The sequence below is a fragment of the Alligator mississippiensis genome, chromosome 15 (genome assembly GCF_030867095.1).
Source record: "Alligator mississippiensis isolate rAllMis1 chromosome 15, rAllMis1, whole genome shotgun sequence".
In the NCBI taxonomy this organism is placed as follows: domain Eukaryota; kingdom Metazoa; phylum Chordata; order Crocodylia; family Alligatoridae; genus Alligator; species Alligator mississippiensis.
In genome coordinates this window covers 27,495,784-27,519,424 of record NC_081838.1, presented here as the reverse complement: position 1 = coordinate 27,519,424, position 23,641 = coordinate 27,495,784, and the positions used below count along the sequence as shown (strand labels likewise).

At 52.1% G+C, this 23,641-nt stretch overlaps 1 protein-coding gene and 1 non-coding gene across 2 annotated transcripts; both read right to left on the bottom strand.

Moving 5' to 3' along the window:
• Window positions 1–8,640: 8,640 nt before the first annotated feature.
• TRNAA-CGC (transfer RNA alanine (anticodon CGC)) lies at window positions 8,641–8,712 on the bottom strand. Its single transcript has one exon. It is a non-coding gene; the product is annotated as a tRNA-Ala (tRNA).
• Window positions 8,713–9,323: 611 nt separating this feature from the next.
• LOC132245822 (zinc finger protein 345-like) lies at window positions 9,324–23,359 on the bottom strand. Its single transcript, XM_059718894.1, has 7 exons — window positions 23,247–23,359; window positions 22,829–23,039; window positions 21,656–21,828; window positions 20,846–20,972; window positions 19,029–19,145; window positions 17,621–17,805; window positions 9,324–16,960 (listed from the first exon to the last, which is right to left on the bottom strand). Exons 2-7 carry the CDS (start codon window positions 22,995–22,997, stop codon window positions 15,350–15,352), a joined length of 2,382 nt encoding a protein of 793 aa, XP_059574877.1. The 5' UTR covers window positions 22,998–23,039; window positions 23,247–23,359; the 3' UTR covers window positions 9,324–15,349.
• Between the last annotated feature and the right edge of the window lie 282 nt (window positions 23,360–23,641).

Below are 23,641 nucleotides of genomic sequence, written 5' to 3'. Positions count from 1 at the left end.
AAATTCTTCACAAAGATTTGCAAAATGTTACTTTTCCTAACTCCTCATCCCTCCTAATATACGTGGATGATTTACTCTTATGCTCTGCCTCATCAAAAGCATGTATTCAGGACACCATCGTTTTACTCACTGCACTAGCCGCCAAAGGCCACAAGGTGTCACCAAGCAAGCTTCAGTTTTGTAAATCCACTGTTAAATACTTGGGCCACATTTTGGAGCCTGGCCAAAGACGCCTGAGTGATGACAGAATCCAAGCTATCCTAAATATTCCCAAGCCTATAACAAAGCGTCAAGTTCGGGGTCTGCTGGGAATGGTGGGGCTCTGTCACTCCTGGATCCCAGCCTTCAGAGAGTTAACCAAACCACTTGTACAGCTCACCACAAAAGAGGCAGAAGAGCCAGTCTTTTGGGATCATGAAGCCGCTCACAGTTTCAATAATATAAAATCTGCTTTAACTTCTGCCCCTGCCCTAGGGCTACCAGATTATCAAAAACCTTTCACGCTCTTTGTCCATGAGCGACTAGGAGTAGCCTCTGGGGTACTTACTCAACCCTTAGGCACCACCCAACGCCCGGTAGCTTACTTCTCTGCACAATTAGATCCAGTGGCAAAGAGGGGAGTAGGCTGCCTTCGCGCAGTGGCAGCAGCTGCAACAATAGTCGAGAAAGCCCAGGAATTTGTCCTAGGATACCCCCTTATCCTAAAGGCTCCACATGCAGTAGCCCTCCTCCTCCTCCAGAAAAATACTCAACATTTTTCTCATCAGAGAATGAACAAGTATAAAACCACACTTTTAATGGCTACAAACCTGGTCATAGAGAGATGCAATACCCTGAATCCGGCTACTCTATTACCTCTACCCAGCGACGGGGAACCAGACTCCCACGATTGCCTTCAAGTTGCAGCATTTTCAGACAAACCCAGGGCAGATCTTAGTGACTTACACTTAGACAACCCTGACTTGATTTTTTTTATAGATGGCTCTTCAAAATTAGTCAATGGAGTTAAAAAAAACGGGTTATGCAGTAGTAACTCCATTTAAAGTACTTGAAGCTGAACCACTGCCTGGGCAGTTGAGCTCGAAGGCGGCTGAACTTACTGCCCTTACACGAGCTTGTCAATTAGCATCGGGCCACTCTGTAAATATTTGGACTGATTCTAAATACGCCTTTAAAATCTGTCATGCCACTGAACAATTATAAAAACAGAGGGGATTTTAAACAGAGGGCCTCTGGAACTAAAATATCAAATGCTAAACAAGTCAATGATCTCCTACAAGCTATAATGTTGGCAAAAGCCATAGCTGTAATGCATTGCCCAGCCCATACCAAAAAGGGAGAGCAAAGGGAAAACAATGCCCTGGCCGATGCTGCAGCTCAAACAGCAGCCCTACAGCCACTATTCGCCCTAGCCTTCCAAGCTCAAATTCCTCAGTCAAAGGCATATTTGGGAATATTGCTAGAGCCAAAAATGTACGAGTCTGCACCACCTTTAAAACAACAGAGATGGAAAGCGGCAGGAGCCACCTGTGAAAAAGATGGAATATGGCGATTGCCAGATGAAAGGATAGTGCTACCTAAAACAGCCCTTAGACCCTATCTGCAACAACTCCATCAAAGTGAGCATTTAGGTGATAAAAAACTTGCCACTATCACTAACAGGCTGTTCTACGCACCCGGAGTCTACCAGAAAGCAAAAAGTCTTTTAGAACACTGCAGTATATGCAAAAAGTTTAATATAAAAAAAAAAAAATCAGGACCCCCTGGAGCCCGCCCCTGGGCTCATAATCCCTTTCAAAAACTACAAATAGATTTTGCTGATATGCCTAAAGACAATGGGTACAAAAGCCTCCTAATAATTGTTGACCAACTCATGGGGTGGGTAGAAGCTTTCCCCACCAGAAGAGCTACAGCACAACAAGTAGTAAACATACTCCTTAATAAAATTATACCCAGGTTTGGTCCTCCACGTATCATTGAAAGCAATCAAGGATCACATTTTACTGCTGACATAAACAAAACACTGGCCAGCTGCCTAGGAATAGAATGGAAATTCCATACCCCTTGGCACCCAGAAAGCTCAGGACAAGTAGAGAGAATGAATCAGACCCTGAAACAAAAAATTGGAAAGCTATGTGCTGAGAACGGGTTAAAATAGACTAAGATTCTCCCACTGGCCCTTATGTCCATCAGAACCACCCCCAGGAGAAAACTAAAGCTCAGCCCTTACGAGCTGCTGTTTGGACACCCTGTCCCCCAACACTTCCCCTTACTACCGGCTCACACTTCTTCTCTTTTAGGTGATGAAGGACTCACCTCTTATATTTTCTCTCTACAGTCTCAGTTAAAATCTCTCCATAGGTATGCTGCTTTAAGCCAACCCCTCCCTGCCGATGTCCCAGCACATCGCATCCAGCCTGGAGACTGGGTGTATGTAAAAACTTGAAAAAGGTCTCCCCTTAAACCTAAGTAGCAAGGACCGTATCAAGTCCTCCTCACCTCCCACACCGCCGTAAAAGTAGCAGAAAAGGACAACTGGATTCATTCTACTCGTACAAAGAAGACAGAAGTTTCACCAGAGCTCAGGATCGGCTCCAACGCAAGCTTCCCTGACCTGGAAAAGGGGAAGCCAGAAGAAGACGACTGCGGATTTTGCGGGAGCACCGCACGCCCACCTGACCACGACAAGGGTGAGCCAGAAGCAGATGAAAAAATAAAACCAAACACCTCCTGGACCTGCAGCCCGTTAGATAATATAAAACTCAAACTAACCAAGGTCCACTAATAAACTGTCACCCTTTTGGGGTCCTGCCCAGCCCAGAGAGCACCGAACTCCAAGTACTGCATCATCTAGACACTTTTGGATCAGCTGAAACCGAGCACTTTAAAACTGTAACATGTCCCAGAAGATCAGTTATTGGGGATGCAGGGTTGTGCATACTGTTTGTGCTGATTTTTGTTATAATATGGTTTTTATAACTATGTTATTTCTAATCTTTCTCTTTGCTGGAAAAATAAGTCTCTCACAGGGGTCAGCTATAGCTGCCAGTTGCTGCAGATGTGCTAATCCTGGTGCCCGAGGTTTTCCTGTCTGGATAAGCGATTCAAATCGAACTCTCTGATATAGATGGGAAGGTCAACATTGCCCGTTGGCATCCTCCCTCACATTGCTGTAGTTCAGCAGAAGTTCAGATATTTACTTATAAAACAAAATATTGTGTAAAGCCCAGCCACCCAGTTTTCAGACAATTTGCAGAGTCTCCTCAGGCTAAAACTACTCTTAAACATGCTGTTGCCCATATCTCTGATAACAATATATACCTCCAATACGTTGAGAGAGCCGCTAAAGCAGAAAAGCAAAGTGATTGATCTGGGTGTGCAGTCATTTTCCTCTCCACACCCAAGGAGGCATTCCCATGACTCCCATCCCCTTGGGCCCCATCGAGTCACTTTTAAACCCCTCTAATAACCAAGCTTGGAACCAAAGTCAGCAGGAGTTCCTTTTAGTAAAGCCTGTTGTTGGAGATTTGTGTGTCTATGTAAACTGCTCAGTATCAGACTGCATTAATTTAGGCACAAGCATATGTCACCACTATTTTACTAGTTCAAGTGGAAGAGACTGGCGTAATAATAACACAACAACTCCTACCTATTGCAGCTCTTACAATGATTTCTACAGCAGCAAAAATTTAACCAAGGGCACTAATCCTATCTGCACCCCCATCTCCTCTTTAAATAATACCTTGTGGTATTGTTTGTACACTGATACCTCCCGGGGACAATGCTTCTTCAATGGAACTGCAAATCCTTCCTTTAAATCAAAGGGTGAACGCGGGGTGCGAGGATTAGGAAACGGGGGCCGAATACCTCTGTGGTAAAAATATAGCATAATCTATATTTTCCTGCTTTTATAATTGCTTCTGCATATTTTCATAATTGCTTTTGCTAAGGCATATATGCTAATGATAGATTTACGAGTATGCACAAAGACTTCTACAGACAGAGCCAGGAACAGATGCAATAAATAACTCCTTACGAGAGATAAGAGAAGAGGGGCAGGGAAGATGCTGAGGTGGAGAGACCAGACCCTGACCGAAGGATGACCGCGAGGGGCTTAAGAACTGCCCCTGGGAGGGGATTTAAGATGTAAATGAGACATGTATGTAAACCATCATAGAACATGTAACTGCTAGACATACGATGCAAGACGTAATGCTAAGTCTGCCAATAATTGCACGATACGTTGAAATCTATTGTTTACCTTGGCTATAAAAAGACGTTTCAGACCCAGTTTGTGGTCGACCCTTGATCTGAGTGGCACAACTCCTGGGTCGGTCTGTTTGCAAACAAATAAATCTGAAATTGGACCTAGCCTGTGTGTGACTCTCTCCTGGGGTGGATTGGACAAGCCTCCAGGGGCACGAAACTAGCCGTTTGTGCAACACTCCTAAGTATTCAAACCTCGCTGCTTTAAAAGGACAATACTGGGTCTGTGGCTCCCACACCTACCATAAAATCCCTGCCAAAGGAAAAGATATTTGCTATCCGACAATGCTAAAACCCTCTACATCCTTCGCCACACACCTTCCACGGGGCAGGTGGCAAAACAAGAGGGATTTGCAAGAAAGCTGTGATATAGTAGACAAATATCAAAAAACTCCGCTTACCAAAGGAGTATTAGTCGGGTGTTCTTTAGCAGGTATACTCCCAGGAGTAGGCACTGCTTGTCTTGGAAGATTTACACTACGCCTGCAAGCTGTGATAAAAATCATGGCTCATAAATTCAATAAAGGTCACAAAGACCTCTCGAAGGCCGTTGCTGCCTTGGCTAACACCCAAGAAGAACTCCGACAAATAATAATTCAAAACGGTATAGCCCTTGATTTTCTCCTTGCTGCTCAAGGGGGAGCTTGTGCGGTTATCGGACCAAAATGTTGCGTTTGGGTTAACAGTTCTTTTACAATAGTACAAACCCACCTCAGTGATGCAGCTGTCCATATCCAGAAAGCCGAAGATGTAGCTAAAATCCCCAAAGATGCATCTCTTAGCTGGCTTACTAACTGGTTCTCTTCCCTTACAGGATGGCTTAGACCTTTTATGCTAAGTATAATTAAAACATTTATAACTATAGTCTGCCTGTTATGTTGTTTCCAGTGTTTATGCTCTCTAAGACAACAGTTTATACAAAGGCAAATAAAAATATATGGTCAGTTTGTACAAATATCCAGCATCAATCATCAAAACCTAACCCCACAAGAAGTTGAATACCTAAAAGTGTGTTCCAAAATTTCCTCTGGAAAATTGGAACAAAGGGAGGAATTCTAGTGTGCAGGTTTGTTATTACCCTGAAATAAAATAGTTTTCTGATAGCATACTGTTAGGTTTACAATAATTTGGATTATTAAGAAGTATTAGCTTTACAGCTGAACAAAAGGCATGACCTGTGGCCTAGCAATGCAGCTGACCACAAGGCAAAATGATAGCTAAGCCTTTGCTTGTGTCAAGTAATCATTCTAACTGTATTAAGCATTTTCTGAGTTAAAAAGTGGATCTGTGTCTGTGTGCTGAAAAATCAGCTACAGCAAGAAGTAAGATAAGACAGGGAAACCATTGTTCTGGGTGCACTGGTTGCGTCCTTGAGAAGTACCTACTACTGTGTAAGGGTTTGCTAACATATTATAATGTTGCTGTTACTTAACTTTTAGCTTTTAAAAAGTGCTAGTTCAGCTTAATAAAAATATGCTGTTACAAAGATTTGTAAAGCACCGCCCAAGTATTGCTTTTTTTGTTAACCATATAGTCTTGCCTTGTTGTAAGAAGTATAAAAGATCGCCTCACCCTTGAGGGGGGGCCATTTTGCCTTTTGCTTGCATTATGGTCTTTGCTCAAACAAATAAACAGCTGTCTTTCTTTACCCGTGTTGTCTGTCAATCAAATTACAGCTAAACAACAAACCTTAGGGAGGTTTCTCCCACCACATCGTGAAGATCCCATCGGGATGGGCGTCCACTCGATTTTCCCAAAATAAAATTTCCTCCAGCCCAGAGATGGCTGCAGGTCACCCATCCGGGGGGCAGAAACAGACTCATTTTTGGGGCCCAGTGTCTGGCACCTCTGAGACACTGGCAGGAGCTACTGATGGGAGAGCTCCCCGATGTGACAGTGCCGGGCTCCAGAGACGTCTCAGGCCATTCGGCGGTAGGTAAGAGGCACGGGAGACGGGGCGATGCTGGGGCTTGAGGGTGTAGCGTGTCTCTGCCCCTGGGGAACAGGCGAGCAGTCAAGAAGCTACTCGCCCGCAGGGCCCAGACTCCAGTGGGTCCCAAGCCACCTGCTTACACAGCCAGCCTGGGAAGGTCGAGGCTCTCTAGCCTACACCAGATGTGGGGTATGCACCACAGCATCGCAGCACGCAGGGTTACGGGTGCTCCCGGGCCATCCAGCCTACCCCAGTGCTGACCCCACCCTGCTCTTTCCCAAAGCCAGATGCCCCTTGCCCTGAGACCCTTTGTCCATGGCTGCACCCATTTCACATGTCGGGGAAACCGAGGTACCCCATGAACCCCATAAACCCATTGCCCCTGCCTGCGCCCCTTTCACAGGTGGGGAAACCAAGGCACTCCATGAAACCCATAAACCCATTGCCCCTGCCTGCATCCATTTGACAAGTGGGGAAAACCGAAGTGCCGCATGATGCCCTTAGACACTTTGTCCCTGCCTCACCCCTTTCATGGGTGGGGAAACTGAGGTGCTCCCGAAAGCCCATGCAACCTTTGCCCCTGCCTGTGTGCATTTCACAACTGGGGAAAACTGAGGTACCCCACAAACCCCTTTACCCCTGCCTGCACCCACTTCACATGTGGGGAAAACAAGGAGCCCCATGTAGCCCACATAACCTTTGCCCCTGCTTGCATCCATTTCACAGGTAGGAAAAACCAAGATATCGCCTGAAGCCCATAACCCCATTGTCCCCACCTGTGACCATTTCACAAGTGAGAAAAACTGAAGCTTCCCATGAAGCCCTTAGACCCTTTGCCCCTGCCTGTGCCCCTTTCACAGGTGCGGATAACCGAGGTGCCCCCTGAAGCCCCTCAGCTTTGCTTCCTAGCCCCAGCCTCCCTGGCCCCTACCTCTGAAGGCCACTCTTTGCTGACAGCTCGTCGGTTCAGGGCACTGTTGGGGCAAGCACACACCACTGGGGCATGCGTGGGACTTTTGGGGGTGCCAACCCAGGGTACCACCAACCTTTTGCCAAGTATCTCTTTGAAACCAAGTCCCCCCCACCACAAACTTCTGTCAGCACTAGACAATCTTTCTCCCTCACAGATGTGGGGTGTCCCACTGGCTCCCTGCAATGTTGGCTTTCTTTGCAAGCATCCAAAGTCGCTTTGCCCAGCAGCTAGCCGTTTCTTTCAGTCTGCAAATCAGGGGGAAGCTCACAGCACTGGGCTTAGTGAGTGGGTGGGTATGTGGGTGTGAATGGGGTTTGTGGGGTGTGTGAAAGGGTAGGGTGGCTGGCGGTGTGTGTATGGGTGCATGCGTGTGGTGGGGTATGTGCATATAGCAGTGAGTGGGGTTTCCCCCAAAGGTGTGTGGGTGTGAGTGTGGGGTTTGTGGGTGAGTGTTGGTGGCTGCAGTGTTTATGGGGTGTATAATTGTCTTTGGGGGAGGGTGGGCGCAGTAGTGGGGCTTGTGGGAGATGGTTTGTAGGTGTGGTGGGGTGTGCATGGTAGCTCTGTGCATGTGCCCCCTTGAACCGGTCAGCACCCGTCCCCGCTGGGCAACAGCCTGACCCCACGTGCTCTGCAGCACCTCCCTGCCATCGCCACTGCCAGCAGCGTACAGCCACAGACACGCCCCACGCCCACTCTGACACATCCTGCCGCCCCCTGGGTATGCAGTGGGGCTGAAGTGGCTCCGCGTTGGGACTGGATTTCTAGGCAGCCTGGGCAGCAGCAGCTCCTTCCGGCTGGTGCTGCCACTGTCCCCAGCCCCGCAGTTCCAGCAGGGAGCCTTACGCTCAGCCTCGACCCAGCACACTGCTCCAGACTTGCCCGTTTGGGCTCAGCAGTGGCAGCTCCAAGCAGAAACTGTTGCTCCACATGGGGGGAAAGCAGTTCCTCCCACTCATCGCTGCTGGGCAGTTCTCACTGCAGCCACCCAGAGCCCCACATCTCTGTCACCACTGCCTCTGGGTTGCCCAGCACAGCAGCGGTGACAGTGCAAAGCAGCTGCAGGGCAGGCTGGGATGGTGCGGGCTCCGGGCGGCTGCAGTGAGTATTGCCCAGCAGCAGCGAGGGCTGCTTTCCCCTCACCCTAAGCAACAGCTTCTGCCCAGTGCTGTTGCTGCTGCTGCTCACCCTGGAAGGGCAAGTCTGGAGCTGCTGTTTCCCTACCAGTACCACGGGGCTTGTGCCAGTGGCAGCAGCAGCCAGGAGCCACTGCCACCCAGGCTGCCTAGGAAGGCAGTCCAGCTGCAGAGCCTCGCCCAAACTCACGGCTTGCCCAGGGCTGGCAGGATGCGCCCTGGCCAGGCAGGTGCAAGGGACTCACCATGGGTGGAACAAAGCCACTCTGCAGGCCAGATCCAGCTCCCAGGCTGTATTTTGCCTGCCCCTGGTTTGGAGGAACAGGAAAAGATGGAGATGCTGGGGACTGAACCCAGGACCTCATACATGCGAAGCATGCGCTCTACCACTGAGCTACATCCCCTGTTCAATAAGGTTGTATCCACATTCTCACCCACCCTCACTCCCCCTCACCTTCAGCTCATTGTCCAGATGCTGGAATCTATCCTTGGAGAGCTCTAATCCTCTCTCACCTTCCTATTGCCCTGGGCCTTTATCTGCATTTAGTGCTGTTCAGGTGTAGGGTAAGGCTGTGCTGAGTCCTGCTCAGGGTTGCAAACTGTCACAAAGTATACTGACTGCCATTAAAAAATAGGGCTAAGAATGACGGTCAGTAAAGTCAGGAAAAACACTGTAGCTCTCAGTAAAAACAATAAACAGCTGCAGCTTGACTAGAGCTCCCACGGACAGAGAACTGAAGTGGTACCTGGTGTCTGAGTGGGAGCACAGCACCCTGCAGGGAATGCTCTCTCAGTCTAGTGCTCCTGCTGGAGTGTCCCAGGATGCTTGTAGTATGGTTGGGTTGCAGGTAAGCTGCTTTGAGGTGTCTGTGCCCGGGCAGTGGGGCACAGACATTGGGGTAGGGTGGGGGCTGGGCTGAGGTGGACAATATGGTACAGGGTGAAGTCCAGAACATCCGGGTGTGGGGATAAGTAGGGGACCCCTCGTTGGAGGGGACAGCAGAGTGTAAAACCATTGTTGCTGTCAAGCAGGGTTGCCAACCCCAAAATTTTTTTTATTGCAAGGTTTTTACTGACAATCAATTTTTTTTTTAAACGTGTTTACCATGGTTGATGCAAAGAGTTAAGAAAGTCTGACACAGGTGAGCATGTTTCTTGACACTCATTTCCTCTTTGAAATCTTAGCATATATCTTGTGATTTTTCTTTTTTTTGCAAAGATAGATAGATAGATACACACATGCATATCTCCAACACTTTCAAGTAGCCCTTGTGATTTATTTGGCAGATCAAAGCACACTAAAAAACTGGTTACACAGTGCACAACTGCGGACCCTCATATCCAACTGGTTACAGCACTGCGCAACTGTGGACCCTCAGACCCATATCCCCACCCACTGCCCTCCTCAGAGGGTCTACGCCAGAAAAAGTCTATGCCAGACCCCTCTCCACCAGATGAGGTCTGCCATTTCTTTCCAGCCATCCTCTTCTGTCTTCCTGCAGTACCAGTACATTTTACTTAGTCCAATTTGAACACAGTGCTCGACTGTGGGGTCTGAGTGTCTGGTTAGGAGCAGGCTCTCCTGGGTCCCTCCCCTGAGCGTTGCATCAGATAAGAAGGGGTGGAGGGCAAGGGAGGGTCGCTGGTGCAGCAGAAGCCAGCCTGGCACAGGTTTCTCAGCTGGGTCCTGTTGTGCCATTCGATCCCTGCCCTTCAGCCGGGATCCACGTGCTGCCGAAGAGGAAGGCAGGCAGGCGGTGGAGTGGCGGGCGGGGGGGGGAAGGGATTTGAGCGGTGGTGGTGGGCAGGGAAGAAAGGGAAGTGGCAGGGAAAGGCAGCAGTGGCAGGGGGGGCGGGGGTGGGAGACAGTGGCAGGGAGCCAAAGCGTGGGACACCGGGTCTCAGGGCTGGTGGCAGCAGGAGCCAATTGGGAACCACAGGGGCCGGGCTGGCTCCTGCTGCGTTCTGCAGTCCTGGCACTGCAGCCGGGAGCTGCGCTCTGCCGAGGTGCCTGGCCGGGCTGGCCCCCTCCATGCCATTGCGTGTGGTTTCCAGCTGCAATGCTGGGACCGCAGAATGCTGCCCCCGCTATAGCGGTCCACGTGCCTGCAGCTCCCACGCTGGACGCAGCTGCCTCTCCTACCTCCATCTGTGCGGGTCAGTGGTGCACAGCGTGGAGCCCCTGTGATAGAGGCAGCCGGGCAAGATGCACTTCTTGACCCCTGGCTGCAGAGGTGACCAGAGCCGTAGCCCTCCAGGTGCAGGTGCCTGCGTGGGGCACAAGCTCCCTGGGCTCCCCACCAACCACCTGCTGCTCCAGGCAGCGGGAGCTACACACCATGTGGGGAGTGTGTGGAGATCCCCACACTCCCCCACACTCTACATACCTTACACACACACACACACACACCCTGACTCCCAACCCCTCCACATATACACCCCCACAACATACCCTATACCCCCCACACAGACCTCCCTACACACACACACACACACACACACACACACACACAAAATATAAAAGAGTGAGGCTTTATTTTTGAGTTATTATGCAGTCCCGTCTATATACAGTACACTCCCTAATGAGGTCTCTATCCCCTAACCTGTGAGGTCTGCTGCCTCCCAGGGGCTCGCATCCAGGATGTGGCTGAAAGGATGCCAAAACTTCTTTGGCCCTCCAACCACTTCCCCATGCTGCTCATCCACATGGGCACGAATGACACAGCCAGGAACAATCCTGGGTCATGAGACAGCACAGGGCTCTGGGGGCTTGGCTGAAGGGGTCGGGGGCACAGGTAGTTTTCTCCTCGGTCCTCCCAGTGGTGGGCCACAGATACAGGAGGGATAGATGCAGAGAAGTAAAGAGAAGACTCTGGCGATGGTGTTAGGGCGAGGGCTTCGGTTACTTCAACCATGGCATGCACCTCAGGGACTGCGGCTTGTTGGGAAGAGATGGCATCCACCTCGTGCCGAAGGAGAAGCAGCTTTTCTTGGCTAGAATGGCCAAGGCAGTCCTAGACTTGGTTCTGGCCAAATGAGATGATCTACTGAGTAACCTGAGGATCAAGGGGAAACTGGACGACAGTAACCATGAGATAATCACTTTCTCCATGTACCATAATTCAAGGAAATCGACCAGTAGGGTAGAAATCCTTGATTTTAGAAAAGCTGATTTTCACAAGCTCAGGAGACTGGATGGCGAGGCCCTGCGGGACCATGGTCTGATGAGGAAGGGAGTACAAGAAGAGTGGCTCTTCCTCAAGGAAGTAATCCTAAAAGCTCAATGGAAGTTGTAAGAAAGGCAGCAGAAGAGCTCAAGAGGGAAGTCACGGATGTCCTGAAGTTAAAATGAGAAGCCTGCAAAGGATGTAAGTCTGCAAAAACTACCAAAGAGGAATATTCAGCAACAGCCCACATCTGTAGGGAGCAGATCAGGACAGCAAAATCACAAACTGAATACAAATTGGCAACCAGAATCAAGGACAAGAAGTCCTTCTTTAGATATGTAGGAAGTGAAAAAAACAAACAAACAGCAAAAAAACCCCCAAGGGAAGCACAGGGCCCCTGATAAATGAAATGGGACGGCTGATAACCGACACTCAGGACAAAACCAAACTCCTGAATGAATACTTCATGTCGGTATGCCACAAGTCCAAGGTGTTAGCCTGCTTGACAGGATACAGGATGATCATGGTGGGGGTGATCACCCTCCCCTACTTGCCATACATCTTGTGCAGAAGCACCTACAAAGGCTAAATACCTACAAGTAAGCAGGACCAGATGAACTACACCCAGGAGTGCTAAAAGAACTGGCCGATGTCATTGCATGATCTATGGCTAAGTTATTTGAAGACTCATGGTGCTTGGGAGAGGTCCCAGAAGACTGGAAGAAGGCCAGCATGGTGCCTATTTTTAAGAAAGGAAGAAAGGAGGACCCAGGAAATTGCAGGCAAATCAGGTTGACCTCAATCCCCAGTAAAATCCTGGAGAAAATTATCAAAGAGCCCATCACTAACAGGCTAACAGAAAGTAGTATTCTGAATGGCAGCCAACATGGCTTTGTCACAGGCAGGTTGCGTCAGACCAACCTCATTTCCTTCTATGATCAGGTAACTCTCCACTGCATATAGGAAATGAGGTTGATGCCATATGCTTGGATTTCAAAAAGGCCTTTGGAAGGTGACCGGTGGTGTCCCTCAGGGCTCAGTACTCGGACCAGTGCTTTTCAACATGCTCACCAATGATTTGAAGTTGGGTATTAAAAGCAAACTGGCAAAGTTCGCTGATGACACCAATCTATGGGGGAGTGTGGTCATGGCCCAGGACAGATTGGAACTACAGGTCAACCTGGACAGGCTTGTGAAGTGGGCAGACCTCAACCTGCTGTTGTTTAATACAGAGAAATGCAAAGTACTCTTGTGGTGGGATAGTAGGGGGTGCTACTACACTGAGCCACCCACCTCACGTGCCTAACCAAAACCATGCTTCAGGTGTCTCCCCTGGGGTGCTTACATCCAACCAACCCCATAGCTGCAAGCCTGGGGTAATCACTGCCATCCCCTGGGCTCTGGGCTCTGTTAGGACTCTGTGGCACCTGGGGTAGACAGACCCTACAGACCTTGGGGGTGCTTTTCCCCCTGGTAGTATAGCTGGTATAGCCTGGAGCCACCCAGAATGGTTTCAGGAAAACAGAATGGGCTTGTTGGCCCGTTCAATACATGTCTAGTTCGCTTAATCCTAAATTACTGGCTAAATTTCAGGTAAGTTACTCACATGTCCATCCACAGACTGATGGAGGTCTGGAGTCCTTCTGCTTGTTTCAGCATCCCCAAAAAATGTCTGCCTCTCCCAAGAGAGAGCGACCTCTTTTTATCACTTTTCTGACCTCATCACTAAGCTCCAACCAAAAACCAGGATCCTCAGAGCACGGCTGATGCAGGCTAGTTAGCTGGAGCAACATCAGCAATGCCCCCACCCCGGCGGAGAGACCAGTGCCTCCCAAGTATCTGGGCAGGAAGCTGGAACAAAGGAAGACCGAGTCCCCCGCTCCCACTGGCATCACCTAGGAGATCAGGTGGATCCAGCAGCCAGAGTTGGAAACCAGAGGTGGGGCTGGGCAGACTCCAAGAAGGGAGGCCACCAAGAGAAAAAGGATTTCTTTACAGCTCCATCTGGGGAGAAATAATCCACAACACACTTACAGGCATGGCAGTGCTACGCTTGCCAGCACCACAACTGAACGGGACTTGGGTGTCATGACAGACAACATGAACACGAGACACCAATGTGATGCTGTAGCTGGCAGAGCTAATCAAACACTCCCATGCATCTGCTGAGGCATCTCGAGCAAGTCTAAAGACGTCATCCTCCTGCTCTGCTTGGCCTTGGTGAGACAGCAGCTGGAGGACTGCATCCAGTTACAGGCGCTGCACTTCAGGAAGGATGTGGAGAAGCTTGAGAGAGTCCGAAGGAGGGCCACGTGCAGGATTAGAGGCCTAGAGACCAGGTCACGTGAGAGAGGCTGAAAGACTTGGGACTGTTCAGCCTGGAGAAAAGACGACTCAGAGGGGACTTGGTGGCAGCCTATAAATATATCACGGGAGTCCATCAGGGCCTGGGGGAGCATCTCTTCACCAAGGCCCCCCAGGGGAGGACTAGAACTAATGGGCACAAGCTGATTGAAGATTACTTCAGACTGGACATAGAAAAAAACTTCTTTGGGGTTTGAAACAGGCTCTCCCTAAAGGTGATCTTCGAAAAGTGTCTTGATGCCCATCTTGCTGGGGTCATCTGACCCCAACAGTCTTTCCTGCCCAAGCACAGGGGGGCTGGACCCAAAAAAATCAGTAAGGTCCCTTCCAGCCCCTAATAACTATGAATATGTTACTTGTGGGGCTTGATTAGAAAGGACTCTGTTATAGAGAAAGGAAGGAGGGCGGGGGCAGCTGGCAAATGGTGCTGCAGAGTTGTGACAAGGGGCTGAGAAGCAAAACTGGCAAACTGGGCTCACGGGGTGACAGTAGCAGCTTCCTGCAGACTCCAAAGGGCACGTGCAGGCCTGGGAGCAGAGTGATGTGCTTGGGAGGAAAGGGAAGGTCAAGGTGGAAGGCAGGAAATGCTTCCCCAGCCATAAACGGCTTCCTTCTTGCAATGCAAGAGCCTCACACACCACAACCCTGGGAGCAGGAGGACAAAGCTGGGAGGCAGTCGAATAGTCCCTGTCCCTGGGTGGCATTTGGACCTGGGTGGCATTTGGACCCAATTGTGTACAGGAAGCCATCCTATCGTGAAGGCACTTCACCTGACCCCGGAAGCACTGGCTGCTTTTAGAGAAAGATGGGGATGGCACAGGCTCCAAGGCAGATGCAAAGATCATCTCCTCACAGGTTTCCCCGGCATCTGGGCTGGCATCTAGCCGAGATGTTTCCTTTTAACTCCTTCCCCTCATCAAGTCTTCAGAGACAGAATTTGTGCCTTTTGGGCTCTGCAGGGCCCTAGCAGAGGGGAATCATGGGGGAACCCTTGCTGCAGTCCACCAGCATGAGGCTGCTTGCCTGGCTACAGACACTGGCAGGTGCTGAGCGGGCAGACATCCCAAAGCCCTCCCTACTTTGCTGGCACAATTATGGATGATCCTGGATGTGGATGCACTGGTGCTGGGCCACAGTAGAAGAGTGGGGGAAGCACTTCCCACACTCTGACCACTGATATGGTTTCTTCTCTATGTGGACAAGCTTGTGCCGGGCCAGGTGGGAGGACTGAGTGAAGCTCCTCCCACGCTCTGAGCACTGATGTGGCCTCTCCCCTGTGTGGATGCGCTGGAGCTTAACCAGGCTGGATGACTGGGTGAAGCCTTTCCCACACTCCAAGCACTGATGTGGTTTTTTCCCCTGTGTGGATGAGCTGGTGCCGGGCTAGGTCGCAAAATAGGTTGAAGCGCTTTCCGCAATCCGAGCACTGATGTGGCTTGTCTCCCATGTGGATGAACTGGTGCCGGGCCAGGTGCAAAGATCGACTAAAGCTCTTGTCACACTCTGAGCACTAATGTGCCTTCTCCTTCATGTGAATGAGCCGGTGTTTGGCCAGGTTGCAGGACTGGCTGAAGCTCTTCCCACACTCGGAGCAATGATGTGGCTTCTCCCCCGTGTGGATGACCCGGTGCCGAGCCAGCCTGGAGGAGGATGTGAAGCTCTTCCCACACTCCAAACAGTGATGTGCCTTCTTCCCTGTGTGGATAAGCTGGTGCTGGGCCACTTGGGAGGACTCGCTGAAGCTCTTCCCGCACTCTGAGCACTGATATGGCTTCTCCCCTGTGTGGATACACTGGTGCTTAGCCAGGCCAGAGGACTGAGTGTAGCTCTTCCCACACTGTGAGCATTTATGTGGTTTCTCCCCTGTGTGGATACGCTGGTGCTGAGCCAGGCCAGAGGAGTGAGCATAGCTCTTCCCACACTCTGAGCATTTATGTGGTTTCTCCCCTGTGTGGATACGCTGGTGCTGGACCAGGTGGGAGAATCGGGTGAATCTTTTCCCACACTCCGAGCAGCAATGTGGTTTTTCCCCCGTGTGGATGAGCCGGTGCCTGGTCAGGTAGGAGAAATAAATGAAGCTCTTCCCACAGTCTGAGCACTGATGTGCTTTCTCCCCTGTGTGAATAAGCTGGTGCTGGGCCAGGCTGGAGATCTGGGTGAAGCTCTTCCCACACTCTGAGCACTGATGTGGCTTTTCCCCCGTGTGGATGAGCTGGTGCTGGGTCAGGTGGGAGGACAGGCTGAAGCCCTTCCCACACTCCGAGCACTGATGTGGCTTTTCCCCCGTGTGGCTGAGCTGGTGCCGGGCCAGGTGGGAGGACCGGCTGAAGCTCTTCCCACACTCTGAGCACTGATATGGCTTCTCCCCTGTGTGGATGCGCCAGTGCCGGGCCAGGTTGGAGTACTGAGTGAAGCTCTTCCCACACTCCAAGCACCGAATTGGCTTTTCCCCTGTGTGGGTACGCTGGTGCTGGGCCAGGTGGGAGAATTGGGTGAAGCTCTTCCCACACTCTGTGCATTGATGTGGCTTCTCCCCTGTGTGGATATGCTGGTGCTGAGCCAGGCCAAAGGACGTAGCGTAGCTCTTCCCACACTCTGAGCATTTATGTGGCTTCTCCCCTGTGTGGATATGCTGGTGCTGAGCCAGGCCAAAGGACCCAGCATAGCTCTTCCCACACTCTGAGCATTTATGTGGTTTCTCCCCTGTATGGATACGCTGGTGCCGGGCCAGGTGGGAGGATTGGGTGAAGATCTTCCCACACTCTGAGCACTGATGTGGCTTTTCCCCCGTGTGGATGAGCTGATGCTTGGTCAGGCTGGAGGATTGGATGAAGCTCTTCCCACACTGTGAGCAATGATGCGTCTTCTCCCCTGTGTGGAAACGCTGGTGTTGAGCCAAGCCAGAGGAGTGAGTGAAGCTCTTCCCACACTCCAAGCACTGATGTGGTTTCTCCCTTGTGTGCATGCACCAGTGCCTGGCCAGGCTGGACAGCTGCCTGAATCTCTTCCCACACTTGGTGCAGCAGTGCTGCACACACTGGTGCTGGGACAGGTCTTGCCAGCAAATGAAGTTCTTACAGCATGCAGTGCAGCGGTGTGTCTTCGTGCCCAGGTGGATGTGCTGGGGCAAACACAGGGAGAAAAAATGGGTGACGGCTGTGGCGGCACAGTAGGGCGTGCTACTACTCAGAGCCACACTCCTCATTGTGCCAACCCAAAAACCGAGCTTCAGCAGTCTCACATGGGATGCCTACAGCTGGATGTCCTGCTTCCTGGGGAACACCCGCAAGCCTGGGGTAACGTTGCCACCATCCCAGCACTGGTCTCTGATGGGGTCTGTGCAGCACAAGGCACACAGACCCTGCAAGCCTTGGGGGTGCTTTGCCCACTGGTAATATTTCTGGGTGTCTTCCAGCCCGAAGCATCCCAGGATAACCTCACGTAGGACTGACAGTGAGCACCCAGAGTAGAGGGGTAGGTGAAGCTCTTTCCACACTTGGTGCATGCAGGGGGTTTTTCCCTGGTTTCTTATCTTGTGAAGAGCCAAGAATGATGAACAGTTAAAGGTTTTCCTGACCTTGGGGCAGGGGTAGGCTCTGCCCCTCTGCTTGGCAGGGAGCTCCTGCTTTCCTCTGAGCCACTTCCCAATGCCTTGGCTGGGATGCAGTGCATCTTTCCAGCAGGTCTTTAGGTCTTTCAGCTCCACAAAGTGTTCCCTGCACCCAGGGCTCTTTCTAGGCTCTGCCCCTTCTCCACTCTCATGCTCAACTGCAGATGGTACCTGGTTCACTGCCACATTCTCCTGCTGGTTTTGTGGCCTCCCCTGACTCGTGTGCCACTGCTCCTTTTCAGGTCTCCAGGAGCCAACCTCACCCAAACTCCCTAGGGAAGTCCATGCTGGCTCCAGGTCTGCAGGCCCTTCCACAGGAGGCTGCTCCTCAGCTCTGCTCAGCAGCCAGGCACCTCCTGCACGGGGAAGTAAAACTCCAGATTAGACAGTGCCCTGCTGGCAAAGGGCAAACACTGCTATGTCTTCTGCTGGGATGGACCTCAGAGCAGGCCTGGACCTAGCGCTTGGGTTCCCTCAAGAAAACAAGGTCTTCCTGCCAAAACCCCAAGTGCTGGGGGCAAGGGAGGGGCAGGTCCCTGTGCCCAGCTAATGTTCCCTACTCGGTGGAGTTCAGAGCTGGACTCTCAGGGTTTCTGGCCCAGCTCTCAGGGCTCTTACGTCAGACCCTGCTAGCAGAAGTACGTACAGGACATGTGCGTCAGGACAGTGCCTGAATAGCGCCTTGCTCTAACAGCCTGAGGAGGAGGGGAGGACTTACAGCTGTTGCTCTCTTCTGAAAGGAGCAGGGCTATACTTCCTGCCTGCTTCCAGAGCAAGGTCTGGTGCAGGGAATGAGCCCATGGACCTTTCTTCCACTGACAGGTCTCAGGTGGCCTCCATGTCACAGGAGTCTGCACCGGGTCTAAGGCCTTGACATGAACCCAAACCTGGACTCAGTGCTGAGTTTTGGGCTTCATGACACTCAGGGCTCCAGAGATTAAACTGAAAGGTGGCAATTTTGGTGCAAACCATGGGGGATTCACTTCCACCCACAACTTGAAAGCTTCTGAATCTCACCCGTGCCATGGAGCCATTTCATGCAGCCTGAGACCATGATGAAACACTTCCTGGGTACTAGGTCAAGCTGACCAGGGGAAGCCAGGGAAAGCATCAGCTTCTTTCTTGCCCCACACTAATGGCTATACAGAGCCTCTGCATACCATGCTGGTTTCCATGTGGGACTACAAATACCATCATGCTCTGGGAGATCCTGTTACACAGGTATGGCTACCTGGATCTGAGGAATCAACTCTTACGTTGTTAGTAAAAATAGAAACTTAACATTGTAGCAGCCCAGGGAAACCAAATCTGAGACGAAAAAATCAAGACAGCAAACCTGACTGTCCCCTAAAATCTGTCATTACAGGGAGAAGAAAGTAACAGTTACTTGTCTCCACATTGCTGAATTTCAGGAAGTGGGAATAACACTTGCCTGGACACATTACACCATAATATACTGTGTTTGAGGTCAGCACCCTGGAATGGTAGCACAGGGCAGGTCTGCACTTTCCAGGATCCCCTGGGGCTCTGGGCATGGAGCATTACTGAGAGGGGAGTAGGGAGGAGGGCCACAACTCACCTGCTAGCAGATCGTCAGATCTTGAGATTTCCCCACAGTCCTCATCATCGCAGACCCAGAGCTCCACTTGTCCTTGCTGGATGCTGCAGATTAAGTCAGGTGCAGGACCTCGATATCCTGTTTGGGGCAGTAGTTAAAGAGGGTTTGTGACTGGATACTGCATGCAGAATAACCAGCTGGGATTTGGGGAATCGATCTGATGAACATAACGTTTCTATTAGGGCCTTGATGGACATGGGAAAATGGGCATTTAAGGTGAAAGACAAGGCACTACAGGCAGAAGCCTTCAACAGATGATGTTGCTTGTCACCCAGGTGGTGGAGGGATTGTCATAGGAAACAAAGCACCAATCACTCCTGGTTTAGAAAGGGCATTAAAACTGACAGGGTCACCAGGGACAGGCAAACGGATGTCGTGATCCGTGATGTACTAGGGAGCAGAAAGAAATGTTTCCTGGAGAACAAGAACCGCTGATGTGTTGGAGCGCTGACCCCATCAAAATGTTGCAGCAGATAAAGCTTTTACACTTTCAAGGTACCAAAAAGAAGAGACATTGAACACACTTATGTATGGATAGATGAGCGAATTGGCCGTCAACAATGATGGGGGTGGGGACGGAGCGCTTCCACCCACCAGCCCGCACTGCCGCCACCTCCCAGGAGCAGGGCCCCCGCTCCATCCCCTCTGTCCATAACGCTGTTGGAGCATTCTGACTGGTTGTTTCAGAGTGCTCCAAGACCCTCACGGACAGACGGACGGACAGACGGTCTAAGCCCTTTATTATATTAGATTTAAAAAATGCTATCAGTGTCATTCCAGCAAAAGGTGTGAAAATGAGCTTAGTGAAGGTTTAAAATGAGACTGGAGCCAGTGCAAGCATACAGGACAAGTGGCTGACAATGCGACTTCTTTGGGAAGAGGGACCCATTCAGAAAAGGACGCATCAGAAAAGCTAACTGACCTAGTAAAAGGTAAGTACCTCAACCCTGCGCACAACCCAGAACAAGCCCCTGTATTAGAGATACTCTGGAAATGAAAATGGTTTTTACTAGGTCTTGCAGATAGCCCAGTTTTTTTAATCACAATGATGGGCATCTGGTCTGCAGAGGGTTTTCAGCGTGAGTACAAGAAAACTTTTGAGAATGGCAGAGAGGGCTGGAGAGCACAGGTCTTAACAGAAACACAGCAAAGCCAGACAGTCTGGTCTATGGAGATGAAGATGTTAGGAAGGGATGTGGACAGACGATTCCAGTGACCCCCCAGAAGAAATACTTCAGTTACATCATGCGTACATATGTCACTAGAGGAAGAATTGAGGAAATGCACCAGCCACTGCTGTAGCAACAGGGGCCAATAAGACTTTCTGTTAACTTCTGCTGGGTCATAACGAGAGCAGAAAGGGGATTTAGATCTCACAGAACTGAGCATGCTAGGATTGTTAAATGTGCTTGGAGAGGACACGCTAGGCCAGGCAGGGAGGAAATCAGAATAATTCTCCAAGAAACAGCAACTGGAGAGGATATGCACACACTGAAACGGCAAAGGGAAATCACGCTGGCAAGAAACTGCTGCATATGGAAGAACCAGGAGTTATAAGAATGGGGCAGACGCAAGTGAAGGCGGCTGGATCAAATGAAGGTGGATATATCAGGTTGAAATGTGAAACCAGCCTGATCACTGACAGAGCAGTGGGGACGAAGTGGATAGAAACCTCCAGCCAAAGGTTCATGAGGATGAGACTGCTGAAACACAGGGAGACAATTACAAAACTCCAGAGCTCACATAGCTCCAAGGAGAAACAAGAACCAGAGCTTTACCCAGGGAAACGAGGGTGTTGAAATTCTTCAGCATCTGGTCCTGGTAAAGCACCTTGTCGTCATCTTCCAGCAGCTCCCACTCCCTCCGCGTGAAATACACGGCCACGTCCTCAAACACCTCCCGGACCTGCAGTCACAAGCATTACACCATCAGTGTCTCCCGTCCCACCTGCCTCCAGCCCCCACAACCCTCTCTGCAATCACTCTGTGCTACAACTAATTGCAATCTTAGCCATGACAGGTACGGGTACACCATTCCCCAGTCTTCAGCTGAAACGTGATGTGGATGCCGCTGTGGACACACGAGTTCACGTGTTGGCTTCAGCCCAGCTCATCACGTTCTGTTTGCTTGGGCGTGCGGACAGGGGATCGCGGCTCTGCCCCGGCTCCTTGCAGGGGTGACAGCCTGGCCTGCAGCAAGGGCAGAGCTCAATCCCCTGCCTGTGCGCCGCTGCCTGGAGCACGCAGGCTACAGATCAAGACCCTGCCTTGGCTCCAGAGCAAGCTGCCCTGCTCTGCCCTGATGCCTGCCAGTACAACTGGGGCTTGTCTCCATGGCAACCCCAACCTTCCAGCCCCAGCCATGTGGGCAGGGGCTGCTGGGAAATGGAGTCCAGCTGCTGACTGGATCGGCTACTGTACCCACTCCTGCACCAATGCCAGCTTTGTGCATTTGCAACCTCCACTACCGCAGGCTTGTCTCTCTTCAGGTCTTCTCCACTGCTCACATTCCTTACAGCACCCCTGGCTCCTCCTGGGCTCTGCCCCAGCTGTGCTCCCACCCACGACTGAACCAGGTGCCCTGCTCACCTCCCAGCTCTCCTCCTGCTTTGGAGGCCTGCCCTGCCCCCTCTGCACTTGGCCCGGCTCAGGTGTCAGGGAGCTCCTCTCCTCTAGCCTCCCTGGCGAAGTCCTCTGCAGCTCCAGGTTTCCAGGACCCTCCTCAGGAGGCTGCTGCTCTGCTCTGCTCAGGGTGCAAGCACCTGCGGGTGGGAAGAGAGAGCACAGGTTAGCCCTGGTGCTGCTGGCACCGGGAAAGCCCTGCTCGTCTCCTGGACTGGCCTGGGACTAAGGAAAATGTAGACTTCAGAGTGTGGAAGAAGGGGGAGAAAAAAGACACAAAATCCCATAGGTCTTTCTAACAGACCTCCATGGGATGACACTGGAGATGAGCCCCAACAGCTCTGTCCCAGCGTGGGGTGGTGAACACACCACGTCAGAGCCTGCTGGGAAATTGCTCCCTGGGAAAGAAGCTCGAGGGATGCCTGAGGTTTTATCAGCGTGCACGTTTAAGGAGGGGGAGGGGAAATGCAAGGCCAGTTTTCTAGAGGGCACGTGAAATGTTTCCTGGAGAACAAGAACCGCTGATGTGTTGGAGCGCTGACCCCATCAAAATGTTGCAGCAGAGAGATTTCTCCACGGAGGGACGCTGCCTCCGGCTGCGGGAAAGGGTCGAGCCAGCGCTCCTTCCCTGCTCCTGGGGAAGGGCCTCGTCTGGGGCACCAGCTTGAGCAGCTGTTGTCTGCTGACACGTCCCCGGTCTCCTCGGGTCCAGGGGACTCTGCAGCAGGACAGAGCCCTGGGTTAGCTGCACCGGGACCAGCCGGGGGCCACTGGGGAGTCTCATTTCCCCGACACCTGCACCGGCCCCGTATTGGGCTCAGAGGGCTCGCGGGGACAGGAGAACGGACCAGTGAACACTGACTGTAGGAACATGAATGACATCCCTCATTGTCACCATGGCAGCATAACAAGGCCCAGGCAAGATACAGCCTCTGTGTGCTGGGAGCTGCACATGAGAAAGATGGGTGCCCCCAGCCTGGGAGCTGCCCACACAGGGATCAGCTCTGTCCCTGCCCAGCCACCTGGGTATGAACCTTGCAGCCGGGTCACGGGCGGGGCAGACACGCAAGCATCTCCCCCATGTGCAGGACAGACACTCGGGCACCAGACCCACGTGCAGGCCTCCGTCCTGGACCTCACCTGGCTCCCGGGGGGGCGGGGCATCCTCTCTGGGGACGTCAGGTGGGTTGTCCCGAGGCCCCAAGGTTTCCACGTCTCCCGACTCTTCCAGAGGCCTGTCTGCATGACAGGCGCGTGGCTGCTCCGGCCAGGACTCACCAGGCTCCTGCGGTGCCCCTGTGGGCTGCATCGTGTCTGACGACACGTCCTCGACCTTCACACTCTGCGTGACCTGGGGACGGGATAAATACATCACCGGGGAGCTGGGATCTGGGAGAGATGGGGCTGGGAGGGAACATTTGCGGAGCACATGACCGCTGTCTGGCAATAACAGGCGTTTCCGAGCGCACGACCTCGGGTTTTGAACAAGGGCCTCTGGTCCGGGACATCTTCTGAACAGACAGACTAGCTTGTTTCAGGGAAAAGTGTCTTTGCTCACCACAGCAGGCGGCCAGGAACTGCTCCAGCACCACCAGCGCCAGGTCTGCTCCTTGCCGCGGCTCCAGCCAGCCCCGGCACAGCTCCCGCCGCCTCCACCTCCTCCGGCCTGGGGGCTGCTGGGAGCGGAGCGCAGCCCCGCCCCCTGTTAACCCTTTGCTGGCAGAGAACCCGTTCGCGCCCGCCTCCCTCCCTCGGGGCCCCGCGACCCCGCTGTGCCGCCCGGGCCGGGGGTGGCGGCCGGGCAGGAGCGGGGCCCGGGCGCCTCCTTCTCTCGTGCCCCCCGGCCTGGAGACCCGTGCGGGGGACGGCACCCTAGCGCCCCGGGCGGCCCGGCCCGAGCGGGGGGACGGGGCTGCGGGTCGGGGGAGGGGGCCGCCGTGCTGCTGGTTCTGG